Source organism: Entelurus aequoreus, linkage group LG07 (assembly GCF_033978785.1).
Source record: "Entelurus aequoreus isolate RoL-2023_Sb linkage group LG07, RoL_Eaeq_v1.1, whole genome shotgun sequence".
Classification (NCBI taxonomy): domain Eukaryota; kingdom Metazoa; phylum Chordata; class Actinopteri; order Syngnathiformes; family Syngnathidae; genus Entelurus; species Entelurus aequoreus.
In genome coordinates this window covers 5,060,770-5,080,952 of record NC_084737.1, presented here as the reverse complement: position 1 = coordinate 5,080,952, position 20,183 = coordinate 5,060,770, and the positions used below count along the sequence as shown (strand labels likewise).

At 38.7% G+C, this 20,183-nt stretch overlaps 1 protein-coding gene across 2 annotated transcripts in view; it reads left to right on the top strand.

The window, feature by feature from the left end:
- The first annotated feature begins 3,072 nt into the window (after window positions 1–3,072).
- The window catches only part of LOC133652918 (serine/threonine-protein kinase 35-like), a 73,698-nt gene continuing 56,587 nt past the window's right edge, over window positions 3,073–20,183 (top strand). For both annotated transcript variants that reach the window (XR_009826631.1, XM_062051866.1), the window contains exons 1-2: window positions 3,073–3,968; window positions 15,192–15,941. Coding sequence is in view for 1 of the 2 variants with exons in the window: in XM_062051866.1 (XP_061907850.1) it covers window positions 3,497–3,968; window positions 15,192–15,925 (1,206 nt within the window). In the remaining variant the exon portion in view is untranslated. The remainder of the gene's footprint in view (window positions 3,969–15,191; window positions 15,942–20,183) is intronic.

Genomic DNA, 20,183 nt, shown 5'->3' with positions numbered 1-20,183 from the left:
TCTTACTGACAGGATGCAGTGCGTCTCCCATAACAATGTGACCTCGGACTATGTCAAGGTAACGTGCGGAGTTCCCCAGGGTTCGGTTCTTGGCCCTGCACTCTTTAGTATTTACATGCTGCCGCTGGGTGACATCATACGCAAGTACGGTGTTAGCTTTCACTGTTATGCTGATGACACTCAACTCTACATGCCCCTAAAGCTGACCAACACGCCGGACTGTAGTCAGCTGGAGGCGTGTCTTAATGAAATTAAACAATGGATGTCCGCTAACTTTTTGCAACTCAACGCTAAGAAAACGGAAATGCTGATTATCGGTCCTGCTAGACACCAACATCTATTTAATAATACCACCTTAACATTTGACAACCAAACAATTAAACAAGGAGACTCGGTAAAGAATCTGGGTATTATCTTCCACCCAACTCTCTCGTTTGAGTCACACATTAAGAGTGTTACTAAAACGGCCTTCTTTCATCTCCGTAATATCGCTAAAATTCGTTCCATCTTGTCCACTAGCGACGCTGAGATCATTATTCATGCGTTCGTTACGTCTCGTCTCGATTACTGTAACGTATTATTTTCGGGCCTCCCTATGTCTAGCATTAAAAGATTACAGTTGGTACAAAATGCTGCTGCAATGCTTTTGACAAAAACAAGAAAGTTTGATCATATTACGCCTATACTGGCTCACCTGCACTGGCTTCCTGTGCACTTAAGATGCGACTTTAAGGTTTTACTACTTACGTATAAAATATTACACGGTTTAGCTCCAGCCTATCTCGCCGATTGTATTGTACCATATGTCCCGACAAGAAATCTGCGTTCAAAGAACTCCGGCTTATTAGTGATTCCCAGAGCCAAAAAAAAGTCTGCGGGCTATAGAGCGTTTTCTATTCGGGCTCCAGTACTCTGGAATGCCCTCCCGGTAACAGTTAGAGATGCTACCTCAGTAGAAGCATTTAAGTCCCATCTTAAAACTCATTTGTATAATCTAGCCTTTAAATAGACCCCCCCTTTTTTAGACCAGTTGATCTGCCGTTTCTTTTCTTCTCTCCTCTTCTCCCCTGTCCCTTGCGAGGGGGAGTTGCATAGGTCCGGTGGCCATGGATGAAGTGCTGGCTGTCCAGAGCCGGGACCCCGGGTGGACCACTAGCCTGTGCATCGGTTGGGGACATCTCTGCGCTGCTGACCCGTCTCCGCTCGGGATGGTTTCCTGTTGGCCCCGCTGTGGACTGGACTCCCGCTGATGTGTTGGCCCCGCTGTGGACTGGACTCCCGCTGATGTGTTGGATCCACTGTGGACTGGACTTTCACAATGTTATGTCAGACCCACTCGACATCCGTTGCTTTCGGTCTCCCCTAGAGGGGGGGGGTTACCCACATATGCGGTCCTCTCCAAGGTTTCTCATAGTCATTCACCGACGTCCCACTGGGGTGAGTTTTTCCTTGCCCGTATGTGGGCTCTGTACCGAGGATGTCGTTGTGGCTTGTACAGCCCTTTGAGACACTTGTGATTTAGGGCTATATAAATAAACATTGATTGATTGATTGAATGTAGGTTGCTTCTCTTTCTTCCCCTCCATTTTTCTGCATTCTTTCGTATCTCAAGTTATCATGACGTATATGTATTGTTGCATTTGAACAATTGTATTGTTGATAATAAAGGTCAAGTATTGGTATTGTTTATTATCAACAGCGCTATTTCTATTGGTATTTGTGTTGCTCCATTTGTAGTGTAATAATGCTCATTGTCATTTCTGTATTGTTTTTTATTTTCGCTAACTGCTTATTTGCTATTACTTTTACCATCATATTTGTACATGTCCTATTTGCTGATGTTGCTCTGTTGTTGTTGTTGTTGTTGTTTTTGTTGTTGTTTTTGTCTCTCTGTCTAATCCCCCTCTTGTCCCCACAATTCCCCCCTCTGTCTTCCTTTTTCTCTCTTTCTATCCCCTCCTGCTCCGGCCCGGCTGCACCAAATGATGATATAAATACATTTAATAAAGTCAAATACAAATAAGGCAACAAGAGAAGTATCCTACACTTCTCTTTTGTAAAGTAAATGTGAACAGCCGATATGGGCATCTACATCTACTGTATGATCATCTACATCTACTATATGATCATCTACATCCACTATATGATCATCTACATCTACTGTATGATCATCTACATCTACTATATGATCATCTACATCTACTATATGATCATCTACATCTACTATATGATCATCTACATCTACTATATGATCATCTACATCTACTATATGATCATCTACTATATGATCATCTACTATATGATCATCTACATCTACTATATGATCATCTACATCTACTATATGATCATCTACATCTACTATATGATCATCTACATCTACTATATGATCATCTACATCTACTATATGATCATCTACATCTACTATATGATCATCTACATCTGCTATATGATCATCTACATCTACTATATGATCATCTACATCTACGATCATCTACATCTACTATATGATCATCTACATCTACTATATGATCATCTACATCTACTATATGATCATCTACATCTGCTATATGATCATCTACATCTACTATATGATCATCTACATCTACTATATGATCATCTACATCTACTATATGATCATCTACATCTACTATATGATCATCTACATCTGCTATATGATCATCTACATCTACTATATGATCATCTACATCTACTATATGATCATCTACATCTACTATATGATCATCTACATCTACTATATGATCATCTACATCTGCTATATGATCATCTACATCTACTATATGATCATCTACATCTGCTATATGATCATCTACATCTACTATATGATCATCTACATCTGCTATATGATCATCTACATCTACTATATGATTTGCCTGAGAAGCTGGACAGGACAAAAAAAAAAAAAAGAAAATGGATGGATGGATGGAAATGAAGTAAGATGGATGAGTTGCAAGTCAGCAGTGTGGGCGGGGCACCAGGTCTGTGTGGGCGGGGCACCAGGTCTGCGTGGGCGGGGCACCAGGTCTATGTGCACGTGCCGCCTGCTCTCGTGTTTTCCCACGCTGCTGCGGACATGAATGAAGAAGAAGGAGAAGAAGGAAAGAGGTAGTGAGTGAGGAGCCAGTTGAGGACCATTGTCCACTTACACGCGTGAGCAGATGACACGACACTAACTAAGCACTTTATTATTATCATTTTCAATCAAAACAATCCTCTTTTGTGGAAGCGGAATCAGTGCTTGCTAGCTTCGGCTCTCAGCCAATCAGCGTCCGCCTCAGCCCTTACGTAAGCAACAAACCACGCCCCTTGTTCCGGACTGAAAGCTGGAACATTTTGTTTTTTTTTGCAGGCACAAAATAATTCTCTGCTCCTTTTTCTTGCTTCACGCTGACTTTGTTCGGAGGCAACAAGAGCGCCACACTTCTAGTCGGGATTCAAGTAATGCGATGTAAACAATGCAAAGCAGGTCCGTGTAACAATGGATGTTTGCGAGCGGAAAAGAGGGATGAAGGTCTGCCGGAGGAATGTGGCCAAAGTCCTCCGCTCCCTCAAGGTGGAGGACAATAACAAGCACCCGGAGCCCATGGACCAGGACCAGGACTACTGCTTCTCCGTCAGCTTCCTGCGGACAGGTAGGCCCGAGTCGTCCTTGCCCCCCCGCTACACCTTGATCCGGGAGGTGGGCCGGGGCAGCTACGGGGTGGTGTACGAGGCCCTCGCCCGGACCAGCGGAGCCCGCTTGGCGGTGAAAAGGCTCCAGTGCGACGCCCCGGAAAACGTGGAACTGGCTTTGGCCGAGTTCTGGGCCCTGACCAGCCTGGAGAACCGACACCAGAACGTGGTCCAGCTGGAGGAGTGCGTCCTGCAGAGGAACGGACTGGCCCAGAAGATGAGCCATGGCAACAAGACCTCCAAACAATACCTGAGACTGGTGGAGACCTCACTCAAAGGTACACGCACCATTTTGCAACTACACCACTCAACTATGCAATACACCACTAAACTATTCAATACACCACTAAACTATTCAATACACCACTAAACACACCACTCAACTATGCAATAAACCACTAAACTATTCAATACACCACTCAACTACACCAGTAAACACACCACTCAACTACACCAGTAAACACACCACTCAACTATTCAATACACCACTAAACTATTAAATACACCAATAAACTACACCAGTAAACTTAAATACACTAGTAAACACCTAAACTATTAAATACACCAGTAAACACACCACTAAACTATTAAATACACCAGTGAACTACACCAGTAAACTATTAAATGCACCAGTTAACACACCTAAACTATTAAATACACCAGTACACTATTAAATGCACCAGTTAACACACCTAAACTATTAAATACACCAGTGAACTACACCAGTAAACTATAAAATACACCAGTAAACTATTAACTACACAAGTAAACTATTAACTGCACAAGTAATCTATTAAATACACCATTAAACTATTTACACCAGTAAACTATTAACTACACCAGTAAACTATTCAATACACCAATAAACTATACCAGTAAACTATTAAATACACCAATAAACTACACCAGTAAACTTAAATACACTAGTAAACACCTAAACTATTAAATACACCAGTAAACACACCACTAAACTATTAAATACACCAGTGAACTACACCAGTAAACTATTAAATGCACCAGTTAACACACCTAAACTATTAAATACACCAGTACACTATTAAATGCACCAGTTAACACACCTAAACTATTAAATACACCAGTGAACTACACAGGTAAACTATAAAATACACCAGTAAACTATTAACTACACAAGTAAACTATTAACTGCACAAGTAATCTATTAAATACACCATTAAACTATTAACTACACCAGTAAACTATTAACTACACCAGTAAACTATTCAATACACCAATAAACTACACCAGTAAACTATTAAATAGACCAGTAAACACACCACTAAACTATAAAATACACCAGTAAACACACCACTAAACTATAAAATACACCAGTAAACTATAAAATACACCAGTAAACTATTAACTACACCAGTAAACTATTAAATACACCAGTAAACACACCACTAAACTATAAAATACACCAGTAAACTATAAAATACACCAGTAAACTATTAGCTACACCAGCAAACTATTAACTACACCAGTAAACTATAAAATACACCAGTAAACTATTAACTATACCAGTAAACTATTAAATACACCAGTAAACTATTAACTATACCAGTAAAGTATTAAATACACCAGTAAACTATTAACTATACCAGTAAACTATTAAATACACCAATAAACTATTAACTATACCAGTAAAGTATTAAATACACCAGTAAACTATTAACTATACCAGTAAAGTATTAAATACACCAGTAAACTATTAACCATACCAGTAAAGTATTAAATACACCAGTAAACTATTAACCATACCAGTAAAGTATTAAATACACCAGTAAACTATTAACTATACCAGTAAAGTATTAAATACACCAGTAAACTATTAACCATACCAGTAAAGTATTAAATACACCAGTAAACTATTAACCATACCAGTAAAGTATTACATACACCAGTAAACTATTAACTATACCAGTAAAGTATTAAATACACCAGTAAACTATTAACCATACCAGTAAAGTATTAAATACACCAGTAAACTATTAACCATACCAGTAAAGTATTAAACACACCAGTAAACTATTAACTATACCAGTAAAGTATTAAATACACCAGTAAACTATTAACTATATCAGTAAAGTATTAAATACACCAGTAAACTATTAACTATACCAGTAAAGTATTAAATACACCAGTAAACTATTAACTATACCAGTAAAGTATTAAATACACCAGTAAACTATTAACCATACCAGTAAAGTATTAAATACACCAGTAAACTATTAACTATACCAGTAAAGTATTAAATACACCAGTAAACTATTAACCATACCAGTAAAGTATTAAATACACCAGTAAACTATTAACCATACCAGTAAAGTATTACATACACCAGTAAACTATTAACCATACCACTAAAGTATTACATACACCAGTAAACTATTAACTATACCACTAAAGTATTAAATACACCAGTAAACTATTAACCATACCAGTAAAGTATTAAATACACCAGTAAACTATTAACTATACCAGTAAAGTATTAAACACACCAGTAAACTATTAACTATACCAGTAAAGTATTAAATACACCAGTAAACTATTAACTATACCAGTAAAGTATTAAATACACCAGTAAACTATTAACTATACCAGTAAAGTATCAAATACACCAGTAAACTATTAACTATACCAGTAAAGTATCAAATACACCAGTAAACTATTAACTATACCAGTAAAGTATTAAATACACCAGTAAACTATTAACTATACCAGTAAAGTATGAAATACACCAGTAAACTATTAACCATACCAGTAAAGTATTAAATACACCAGTAAACTATTAACCATACCAGTAAAGTATTAAATACACCAGTAAACTATTAACCATACCAGTAAAGTATTAAATACACCAGTAAACTATTAACTATACCAGTAAAGTATTGAATACACCAGTAAACTATTAACTATACCAGTAAAGTATTGAATACACCAGTAAACTATTAACTATACCAGTAAAGTATTGAATACACCAGTAAACTATTAACTATACCAGTAAAGTATTGAATACACCAGTAAACTATTAACTATACCAGTAAAGTATTAAATACACCAGGAAACTATTAACTATACCAGTAAAGTATTAAATACACCAGGAAACTATTAACTATACCAGTAAAGTATTAAATACACCAGTAAACTATTAACTATACCAGTAAAGTATTAAATACACCAGTAAACTATTAACCATACCAGTAAAGTATTAAATACACCAGTAAACTATTAACCATACCAGTAAAGTATTACATACACCAGTAAACTATTAACCATACCACTAAAGTATTAAATACACCAGTAAACTATTAACTATACCAGTAAAGTATTAAATACACCAGTAAACTATTAACCATACCAGTAAAGTATTAAATACACCAGTAAACTATTAACTATACCAGTAAAGTATTAAACACACCAGTAAACTATTAACTATACCAGTAAAGTATTAAATACACCAGTAAACTATTAACTATACCAGTAATGTATTAAATACACCAGTAAACTATTAACTATACCAGTAAAGTATCAAATACACCAGTAAACTATTAACTATACCAGTAAAGTATTAAATACACCAGTAAACTATTAACTATACCAGTAAAGTATGAAATACACCAGTAAACTATTAACTATACCAGTAAAGTATTAAATACACCAGTAAACTATTAACCATACCAGTAAAGTATTAAATACACCAGTAAACTATTAACCATACCAGTAAAGTATTAAATACACCAGTAAACTATTAACTATACCAGTAAAGTATTGAATACACCAGTAAACTATTAACTATACCAGTAAAGTATTGAATACACCAGTAAACTATTAACTATACCAGTAAAGTATTGAATACACCAGGAAACTATTAACTATACCAGTAAAGTATTAAATACACCAGGAAACTATTAACTATACCAGTAAAGTATTAAATACACCAGTAAACTATTAACTATACCAGTAAAGTATTAAATACACCAGTAAACTATTAACTATACCAGTAAAGTATTAAATACACCAGTAAACTATTAACTATACCAGTAAAGTATTAAATACACCAGTAAACTATTAACTATACCAGTAAAGTATTAAATACACCAGTAAACTATTAACTATACCAGTAAACTATTAAATACACCAGTAAACTATTAACTATACCAGTAAACTATTAAATACACCAGTAAACTATTAACTATACCAGTAAACTATTAAATACACCAGTAAACTATTAACTATACCAGTAAACTATTAAATACACCAGTAAACTATTAACTATACCAGTAAAGTATTAAATACACCAGTAAACTATTAACTATACCAGTAAAGTATTAAATACACCAGTAAACTATTAACTATACCAGTAAACTTTTAAATACACCAGTAAACTATTAACTATACCAGTAAACTATTAAATACACCAGTAAACTATTAACTATACCAGTAAAGTATTAAATACACCAGTAAACTATTAACTATACCAGTAAAGTATTAAATACACCAGTACTTTGCATTTCACCTTATTTGATAGCCAAGTGTTTGCTCATCCATGCAGGGTTTTCTAGCACAACCAAATATACTTGACTAAAGATGGTGCTGACACATTTCCCTGACTACAACAGGTGGTGTTGTGAATTGACTAGAGATGGTGCTGACACATTTCCCTGACTACAACAGGTGGTGTTGTGAATTGACTAGAGATGGTGCTGACACATTGCCCTGACTACAACAGGTGGTGTTGTGAATTGCCTAGAGATGGTGCTGACACATTGCCCTGACTACAACAGGTGGTGTTGTGAATTGACTAGAGATGGTGCTGACACATTTCCCTGACTACAACAGGTGGTGTTGTGAATTGACTAGAGATGGTGCTGACACATTGCCCTGACTACAACAGGTGGTGTTGTGAATTGACTAAAGATGGTGCTGACACATTTCCCTGACTACAACAGGTGGTGTTGTGAATTGACTTAAGATGGTGCTGACACATTGCCCTGACTACAACAGGTGGTGTTGTGAATTGACTAAAGATGGTGCTGACACATTTCCCTGACTACAACAGGTGGTGTTGTGAATTGACTAAAGATGGTGCTGACACATTGCCCTGACTACAACAGGTGGTGTTGTGAATTGACTAAAGATGGTGCTGACACATTTCCCTGACTACAACAGGTGGTGTTGTGAATTGACTAAAGATGGTGCTGACACATTTCCCTGACTACAACAGGTGGTGTTGTGAATTGACTAAAGATGGTGCTGACACATTGCCCTGACTACAACAGGTGGTGTTGTGAATTGACTAAAGATGGTGCTGACACATTTCCCTGACTACAACAGGTGGTGTTGTGAATTGACTAAAGATGGTGCTGACACATTTCCCTGACTACAACAGGTGGTGTTGTGAATTGACTAAAGATGGTGCTGACACATTTCCCTGACTACAACAGGTGGTGTTGTGAATTGACTAGAGATGGTGCTGACACATTTCCCTGACTACAACAGGTGGTGTTGTGAATTGACTAGAGATGGTGCTGACACATTGCCCTGACTACAACAGGTGGTGTTGTGAATTGACTAAAGATGGTGCTGACACATTTCCCTGACTACAACAGGTGGTGTTGTGAATTGACTAAAGATGGTGCTGACACATTTCCCTGACTACAACAGGTGGTGTTGTGAATTGACTAGAGATGGTGCTGACACTTTGCCCTGACTACAACAGGTGGTGTTGTGAATTGACTAAAGATGGTGCTGACACATTTCCCTGACTACAACAGGTGGTGTTGTGAATTGACTAAAGATGGTGCTGACACATTGCCCTGACTACAACAGGTGGTGTTGTGAATTGACTAAAGATGGTGCTGACACATTTCCCTGACTACAACAGGTGGTGTTGTGAATTGACTAAAGATGGTGCTGACACATTGCCCTGACTACAACAGGTGGTGTTGTGAATTGACTAAAGATGGTGCTGACACATTTCCCTGACTACAACAGGTGGTGTTGTGAATTGCCTAGAGATGGTGCTGACACATTGCCCTGACTACAACAGGTGGTGTTGTGAATTGACTAGAGATGGTGCTGACACATTGCCCTGACTACAACAGGTGGTGTTGTGAATTGACTAGAGATGGTGCTGACACATTGCCCTGACTACAACAGGTGGTGTTGTGAATTGACTAAAGATGGTGCTGACACATTTCCCTGACTACAACAGGTGGTGTTGTGAATTGACTAAAGATGGTGCTGACACATTGCCCTGACTACAACAGGTGGTGTTGTGAATTGACTAAAGATGGTGCTGACACATTTCCCTGACTACAACAGGTGGTGTTGTGAATTGACTAAAGATGGTGCTGACACATTGCCCTGACTACAACAGGTGGTGTTGTGAATTGACTAAAGATGGTGCTGACACATTTCCCTGACTACAACAGGTGGTGTTGTGAATTGACTAAAGATGGTGCTGACACATTTCCCTGACTACAACAGGTGGTGTTGTGAATTGACTAAAGATGGTGCTGACACATTTCCCTGACTACAACAGGTGGTGTTGTGAATTGACTAGAGATGGTGCTGACACATTTCCCTGACTACAACAGGTGGTGTTGTGAATTGACTAGAGATGGTGCTGACACATTTCCCTGCCTACAACAGGTGGTGTTGTGAATTGACTAGAGATGGTGCTGACACATTTCCCTGACTACAACAGGTGGTGTTGTGAATTGACTAGAGATGGTGCTGACACATTTCCCTGACTACAACAGGTGGTGTTGTGAATTGACTAGAGATGGTGCTGACACATTTCCCTGACTGCAACAGGTGGTGTTGTGAATTGACTAAAGATGGTGCTGTACATGTAAATATGTGTACAGTTAGTGTACATGTGAATATGTGTACAGTTAGTGTACATGTAAGTATGTGTACAGTTAGTGTACATGTAAGTATGTGTACAGTTAGTGTACATGTAAATATGTGTACAGTTAGTGTACATGTAAATATGTGTACAGTTAGTGTACATGTAAGTATGTGTACAGTTAGTGTACATGTGATAATGTGTACAGTTAGTGTACATGTAAATATGTGTACAGTTAGTGTACATGTAAATATGTGTACAGTTAGTGTACATGTAAGTATGTGTACAGTTAGTGTACATGTAAATATGTGTACAGTTAGTGTACATGTATGTGTACAGTTAGTGTACATGTAAATATGTGTACAGTTAGTGTACATGTAAGTATGTGTACAGTTAGTGTACATGTGAATATGTGTACAGTTAGTGTACATGTGAATATGTGTACAGTTAGTGTACATGTAAATATGTGTACAGTTAGTGTACATGTAAGTATGTGTACAGTTAGTGTACATGTAAATATGTGTACAGTTAGTGTACATGTAAATATGTGTACAGTTAGTGTACATGTAAGTATGTGTACAGTTAGTGTACATGTAAATATGTGTACAGTTAGTGTACATGTATGTGTACAGTTAGTGTACATGTAAGTATGTGTACAGTTAGTGTACATGTGAATATGTGTACAGTTAGTGTACATGTGAATATGTGTACAGTTAGTGGGCACAAAGAGAAGATGGTGTCAAAAAGAATACGATGTACTTGCTGGCTTTACTAACACTGAACATTTATTTCCGCACTTTGCACTTTCACATTTGAAATTATTGAGTATTTTAGTGACTTCTCACTGCCTTGTTGTGGTCAGCCTGCCCTGTGTTATTGTTGTTGTGGTCAGCCTGCCCTGTGTTATTGTTGTTGTGGTCAGTCTGCCCTGTGTTATTGTTGTTGTGGTCAGCCTGCCCTGTGTTATTGTTGTTGTGGTCAGCCTGCCCTGTGTTATTGTTGTTGTGGTCAGCCTGCCCTGTGTTATTGTTGTTGTGGTCAGCCTGCCCTGTGTTATTGTTGTTGTGGTCAGCCTGCCCTGTGTTATTGTTGTTGTGGTCAGCCTGCCCTGTGTTATTGTTGTTGTGGTCAGCCTGCCCTGTGTTATTGTTGTTGTGGTCAGCCTGCCCTGTGTTATTGTTGTTGTGGTCAGCCTGCCCTGTGTTATTGTTGTTGTGGTCAGTCTGCTCTGTGTTATTGTTGTTGTGGTCAGCCTGCCCTGTGTTATTGTTGTTGTGGTCAGTCTGCTCTGTGTTATTGTTGTTGTGGTCAGCCTGCCCTGTGTTATTGTTGTTGTGGTCAGTCTGCTCTGTGTTATTGTTGTTGTGGTCAGCCTGCCCTGTGTTATTGTTGTTGTGGTCAGTCTGCTCTGTGTTATTGTTGTTGTGGTCAGTCTGCCCTGTGTAATTGTTGTTGTGGTCAGCCTGCCCTGTGTTATTGTTGTTGTGGTCAGCCTGCCCTGTGTTATTGTTGTTGTGGTCAGTCTGCCCTGTGTAATTGTTGTTGTGGTCAGCCTGCCCTGTGTTATTGTTGTTGTGGTCAGCCTGCCCTGTGTTATTGTTGTTGTGGTCAGTCTGCCCTGTGTTATTGTTGTTGTGGTCAGTCTGCTCTGTGTTATTGTTGTTGTGGTCAGTCTGCCCTGTGTAATTGTTGTTGTGGTCAGCCTGCCCTGTGTTATTGTTGTTGTGGTCAGTCTGCCCTGTGTTATTGTTGTTGTGGTCAGTCTGCCCTGTGTTATTGTTGTTGTGGTCAGTCTGCCCTGTGTTATTGTTGTTGTGGTCAGCCTGCCCTGTGTTATTGTTGTTGTGGTCAGCCTGCCCTGTGTTATTGTTGTTGTGGTCAGCCTGCCCTGTGTTATTGTTGTTATGGTCAGCCTGCCCTGTGTTATTGTTGTTGTGGTCAGCCTGCCCTGTGTTATTGTTGTTATGGTCAGCCTGCCCTGTGTTATTGTTGTTGTGGTCAGCCTGCCCTGTGTTATTGTTGTTGTGGTCAGCCTGCCCTGTGGACAACAAGTCATGTGTCTAGTGTTGTTCTAGCAGTTATTGTTGTTGTTATCTTGCAGTGTTGTTCTAGCAGTTATTGTTGTTGTTATCTTGCAGTGTTGTTCTAGCAGGGTGTCCATAGTGCAGCCATTTTCTAACGGCACATTGTAAAAATGCTATTACTAAACAACATTGACAAATAAAAGAGCGTATAGGTGAGATGGAATGGTAAAAAGTTGCAATATTGAGTCTAATAACACAAAGGTTTTTTTTTCTGAAACTGTCATTGCTCAAAAAAATAATGACTCAAAATCTATGTTGTTATGAATTATTGAAGGCTCCAATTACAAATATTACATTTTGACAGATTTGTAGACAAAATGTTGCTTTTTTGTGTGTTTGCCATAAAAAAAGAAAGTCTTCCATTAAAAAAAGGGCATAAAACAAACATAAAATAAAAAACATACACAAATGAAGAAAAAGTTATAATCGATTGATAGATCTGAAGTTGATTTAGAGATTTAAGCATTGAAAGGAAAACAAGAAAATGTAATGTTTGACTTATTTGAACACTTTTATGCGTTGGGCCTTCTAGATCCCTGATGATGTTAGTGCTCAAACAATTACTATCAATCAAAATCAATGTTATTGATTTATTGAAGGCTCCAATTACTTCACATCAAATATTCTACTTTGAAAATGTTTCAGGGGTGATTGTTGCATATTTTGTGCTTTTGCAGGTTTTTCTTGGACACAAAGCATGAAACTAAAAAAAGAATACAAATAAAACTTTGTATCGACAGCTCTAAAGTTGATCCAGAGATTTTAGCGGTGACATTTTTTTTAATACATGACATATTTTTACAATTTGTATTACTTCCAAGTCCAATTCCAAGTCCCAGGGACCACACTTGAAAAAAATGCAGGATTATATTTTTCAGTGTGTGGCAAAGAATTCTAGTAATCCTTCCTTCCTTCCTTCCAAAGCAGCGTTTGGAAGACAAGTGGGACTTTACTTTTGCACAAACTTCTTTGGAGTCATGAAAGTCTACATTAAGGATGTCAGCACTTTTCCCACTGAGGGCCACACACTGAATAATCAAAGCATGTGGGGGCCATTTTCATTTATTTCAATTTCAAAGCCAGTTGAATTTTTTTGAAATCAACAATACATGATAAATATCAGACAGATAATTGTCCTGCCGAAATGAGGAAGTAGGATAAATCCTAAAAAATAGCCCTTAAAACCATTCTTTTTGAATGCACCTATGAGGCCAGATGAGCTGTATTGTGCTGTATATGTTATGTGTGTATACCAGTCAGTATGTGTGTATACCAGTCAGTATGCATGTATACCAGTCAGTATGTGTGTATACCAGTCAGTATGTGTGTATACCAGTCAGTATGTGTGTATACCAGTCAGTATGTGTTATTTGTGTATACCAGTCAGTACGTATTGTGTGTATACCAGTCAGTATGTATTATGTGTGTCTACCAGTCAGTATGTATTATGTGTGTATACCAGTCAGTATGTGTTATGCGTGTCTACCAGTCAGTATGTATTGTGTGTCTACCAGTCAGTATGTATTATGTGTGTCTACCAGTCAGTATGTATTGTGTGTCTACCAGTCAGTATGTGTTATGCGTGTCTACCAGTCAGTATGTATTATGTGTGTCTACCAGTCAGTATGTATTATGTGTGTCTACCAGTCAGTATGTATTATGTGTGTCTACCAGTCAGTATGTATTATGTGTGTCTACCAGTCAGTATGTATTATGTGTCTACCAGTCAGTATGTATTATGTCTGTCTACCAGTCAGTATGTATTATGTCTGTCTACCAGTCAGTATGTATTATGTGTGTCTACCAGTCAGTATGTATTATGTGTGTCTACCAGTCAGTATGTATTGTGTGTATACCAGTCAGTATGTGTGTCTACCAGTCAGTATGTATTATGTCTGTCTACCAGTCAGTATGTATTATGTCTGTCTACCAGTCAGTATGTATTATGTCTGTCTACCAGTCAGTATGTATTATGTGTGTCTACCAGTCAGTATGTATTATGTGTGTCTACCAGTCAGTATGTATTATGTGTGTCTACCAGTCAGTATGTATTATGTGTGTCTACCAGTCAGTATGTATTATGTGTGTCTACCAGTCAGTATGTATTATGTGTGTCTACCAGTCAGTATGTATTATGTGTGTCTACCAGTCAGTATGTATTATGTGTGTCTACCAGTCAGTATGTATTATGTGTGTCTACCAGTCAGTATGTATTATGTGTGTCTACCAGTCAGTATGTATTATGTGTGTCTACCAGTCAGTATGTATTATGTGTGTCTACCAGTCAGTATGTATTATGTGTGTCTACCAGTCAGTATGTATTATGTGTGTCTACCAGTCAGTATGTATTATGTGTGTCTACCAGTCAGTATGTATTATGTGTGTCTACCAGTCAGTATGTGTTATGTGTGTCTACCAGTCAGTATGAGTTGGACTATGAACATCTATCCATGTATTTGTAAAAAGATCCTCCACTTGTGCTGATGTGTTAGATTGTCAGCAGTTCCTAACCCTGAGAAGCCATAACTGATGTGTCTGTGCAGGGGAGCGCATTCTGGGTTACCCAGAGGAGCCTTGTTACCTGTGGTTCGTCATGGAGTTCTGCGAAGGGGGCGACCTCAACCAGTACATCTTGTCCCGTCGGCCCGACCCCCAGACCAACAGGAGTTTTATGCGCCAGCTGACCAGCGCCGTGGCTTTCCTGCACAAGAACAACATTGTTCACCGGGACTTGAAGCCCGACAACATCCTCATCTCCCAGAAGTCTGGTGCACCCGTTGTCAAAGTGGCTGACTTTGGCCTAAGTAAAGTGTGCGCTGGCCTGAGTTCTAAGAACACTGAGGAAGTGCACTCGGCAGGCAGAGGCAGCAACCAGGACAACATGGTCAACATCAACAAGTTGTGGTTGTCCTCGGCCTGTGGCTCGGACTTCTACATGGCCCCTGAGGTGTGGGAGGGCCACTACACGGCCAAGGCGGACATCTTTGCTTTGGGCATCATCATCTGGGCCATGATCGAGCGGATCACGTTCATCGACGCAGAGTCCAAACGCGAGCTGCTGGGCACGTACATCCGACAAGGCTCGGAGATCGTGCCGGTGGGCGAGGCGCTGTTGGAGAACCCCAAGTTGGTCCTCCACATCCCTCAGAAGGCCCGGAGCTCCATGTCAGAGGGGGTGAAGAATCTCCTCCAGGACATGCTGGCCTTCAACCCTCAGGAGCGACCAGACGCCTGCCAGCTGGAGGTGCTGATGGACCGGGTCACCTGTGCCGCGTGACTTCTTTCTTGTCCAGGTAAGATGGACTTCCTGCCTCTTCATCTCTATCTTGTAACAAGTGGGAGGGTTACATGCTCAATCTACTTCCTGCTTCTTCATCTCTATCTTGTAACAAGTGGGAGGGTTACATGCTCAATCTACTTCCTGCTTCTTCATCTCTATCTTGTAACAAGTGGGAGGGTTACATGCTCAATCTACTTCCTGCCTCTTCATCTCTATCTTGTAACAAGTGGGAGGGTTACATGCTCAATCTACTTCCTGCTTCTTCATCTCTATCTTGTAACAAGTGGGAGGGTTACATGCTCAATCTACTTCCTGCTTCTTCATCTCTATCTTGTAACAAGTGGGAGGGTTACATGCTCAATCTACTTCCTGCTTCTTCATCTCTATCTTGTAACAAGTGGGAGGGTTACATGCTCAATCTACTTCCTGCTTCTTCATCTCTATCTTGTAACAAGTGGGAGGGTTACATGCTCAATCTACTTCCTGCTTCTTCATCTCTATCTTGTAACAAGTGGGAGGGTTACATGCTCAATCTACTTCCTGCTTCTTCATCTCTATCTTGTAACAAGTGGGAGGGTTACATGCTCAATCTACTTCCTGCCTCTTCATCTCTATCTTGTAACAAGTGGGAGGGTTACATGCTCAATCTACTTCCTGCCTCTTCATCTCTATCTTGTAACAAGTGGGAGGGATACATGCTCAATCTACTTCCTGCTTCTTCATCTCTATCTTGTAACAAGTGGGAGGGTTACATGCTCAATCTACTTCCTGCTTCTTCATCTCTATCTTGTAACAAGTGGGAGGGTTACATGCTCAATCTACTTCCTGCTTCTTCATCTCTATCTTGTAACAAGTGGGAGGGTTACATGCTCAATCTACTTCCTGCTTCTTCATCTCTATCTTGCTTAGGGCTGGGCCATTATTAATATCTCCATATTACTACTTCTTACTTTCTCTCACCTATGTCTTACCCTAAGTTTCCTACTTTGTATCTTCTCTTACCTAATTCTTCCCTAGGTTTGACCTGCTTCTTACCTTGTGTGCATAGAGGAGAACATGATTAGCCAGAATTCAAACCTTCTTTTGGCGGCCAGTGAGCCAGAGCTAATCTTGCCTGTCATGGAATGTAGTTGGTAAATAAAGAAAGCTTTCAGCAAGCTCACACGCCAATGGAGAGGAAATCACTTCCTTGAACAAGTCGTAAACATAACAATAATAATAATAATAATAATAAGAGCAGGTTGTCAACTACGTGCATGGTCACCTGACACAACACTTTTATTCTCATTCATGTCACATGTCAATATGTTCCATACTTACATTCATGTCACATGTCAATATGTTCCATACTTACATTCATGTCAATATGTTCCATACTTACATTCATGTCGCATGTCAATATGTTCCATACTTACATTCATGTCAATATGTTCCATACTTACATTCATGTCAATATGTTCCATACTTACATTCATGTCAATATGTTCCATACTTACATTCATGTCAATATGTTCCATACTTACATTCATGTCAATATGTTCCATACTTACATTCATGTCAATATGTTCCATACTTACATTCATGTCACATGTCAATATGTTCCATACTTACATTCATGTCACATGTCAATATGTTCCATACCTAGCAGCGGTAGAAAATAGATGGATAGAATATAAAACATGTTTTCAGTTATTTCACCTTTTTTTGTCAAGTACATAACTCCACATGTGTTCATTCATAGTTTGATGTGACAATCTACAAAGTAATAAAGAAAACATAGCATTGAATGAGGAGAAGGCCTGTTCTGTATATATGAATAATATACTTGACATGCAGTATATATGAATAATATACTTGACATGCAGTATATATGAATAATATACTTGACATGCAGTATATATGAATAATATACTTGACATGCAGTATATATGAACAATTACTTTATATGCAGTATATATGAATAATATACTTGACATGCAGTATATATGAATAATATACTTGACATGCAGTATATATGAATAATATACTTGACATGCAGTATATATGAATAATATACTTGACATGCAGTATATATGAATAATATACTTGACATGCAGTATATATGAATAATATACTTGACATGCAGTATATATGAATAATATACTTGACATGCAGTATATATGAATAATATACTTGACATGCAGTATATATGAATAATATACTTTACATGCAGTATATATGAATAATATACTTTACATGCAGTATATATGAATAATATACTTGACATGCAGTATATATGAATAATATACTTGACATGCAGTATATATGAATAATATACTTGACATGCAGTATATATGAATAATATACTTGACATGCAGTATATATGAATAATATACTTGACATGCAGTATATATGAATAATATACTTGACATGCAGTATATATGAATAATATACTTGACATGCAGTATATATGAATAATATACTTGACATGCAGTATATATGAATAATATACTTGACATGCAGTATATATGAATAATATACTTGACATGCAGTATATATGAATAACATACTTGACATGCAGTATATATGAATAATATACTTGACATGCAGTATATATGAATAATATACTTGACATGCAGTATATATGAATAACATACTTGACATTGATTTGATTATTAGCCGCATGCTGGGGGAGCCCAAAAATGTGTTTGTTTGAAGCTAAGCTTTTCATTGGCCAGTGAGTGTCAGAGCAGGCGGTGACATAACGCCTCACCATTGTTGATGCACGCCATGTTGATGCACACCATGTTGATGCACGCCATGGTGCGCCACATGACTTCTCTGGCACTTACGTAACAGGCCAGCAGGGATTACTGTGCTGAACATTGACGTGGGGAGGGCAGGTCACATGGAGGTATTGCTGACATCAGCAAACTTACCATGTAATAGGCTGGAAGACTAAAGGGGACAGGAAGTGTTCATTTCTTTATTAGTCCAGTCAATGGAGGGCTGCTCTTCATGACACAATACATGAATATTAAGGCTGCACCCATCCCATACTGATATGGCATCAACACAAGTATGGGCTTGCATCTCAAATATTACACATAAGCACTCTGATACAAGCAGGCCGGCAGCGTGTTTACTTGTGTGCGGTATCACGTGCGATACAAGCAGTCCTGCAGCGTGTTTACTTGCGTGCGGTATCACGTGCGATACAAGCAGTCCTGCAGCGTGTTTACTTGCGTGCGATATCACGTGCGATACAAGCAGTCCTGCAGCGTGTTTACTTGCGTGCGGTATCACGTGCGATACAAGCAGTCCTGCAGCGTGTTTACTTGCGTGCGGTATCACGTGCGATACAAGCAGTCCTGCAGCGTGTTTACTTGCGTGCGGTATCACGTGCGATACAAGCAGTCCTGCAGCGTGTTTACTTGCGTGCGGTATCACGTGCGATACAAGCAGTCCTGCAGTGTGTTTACTTGCGTGCGGTATCACGTGCGATACAAGCAGTCCTGCAGCGTGTTTACGTCTGCAAAGTTGGACGGTTACCATCTGAATGTCCTCCAATAAACACACAATTTCCTCTTTTTGATTGAAGTCATTTACAAAAGGTAAACATGCTAGGCTATAGGCCACTAGCAGCTACACAACGGCCAAGCACAAAATTGAAGAATGTAAAACAGCACATCTGTCAATGTAAGCATATTACTTGTACATACAAAGTCTGCAAGGCAGAAGCATATTAGAAAGTATCCAGTAACAAACGTGTCCGCATCATTCAATTTACTGCATCATGAACTTAAAGTGTGGCCCATCCATTTTCTACCACTTGTCCCTCTCTGGGTGCTGGAGCCTATCCCTGCTGCATTGGAGTGGAAGGCCAAGTCGCCACCACAGATAGACATTTAATTTGATTCATTAGTCTTAAAACAATGTTTTATCCATATTTTCAAATGTTGCTTTTTGTACAATGTACTTTGTTGAGATTTTTTTCAAGTGTTTACAGAATTTTAATTACTTTTTTAAAATGAAAAACAACTAGCAGCAAATCTAGCATCTTCTTCTGGTGTTATAATAGAATGTACTGGTGTTTAGAGACTCTACTATTGCAACAAGACATCAACAGTAGGCTAAAACTAACCTGTCTGGCCACGGTCTAAACCCTACTACTATTGCAACAAGACATCAACAGTAGGGTAAAACTAACCTGTCTGGCCACGGTCTAAACCCTACTACTATTGCAACAAGACATCAACAGTAGGCTAAAACTAAC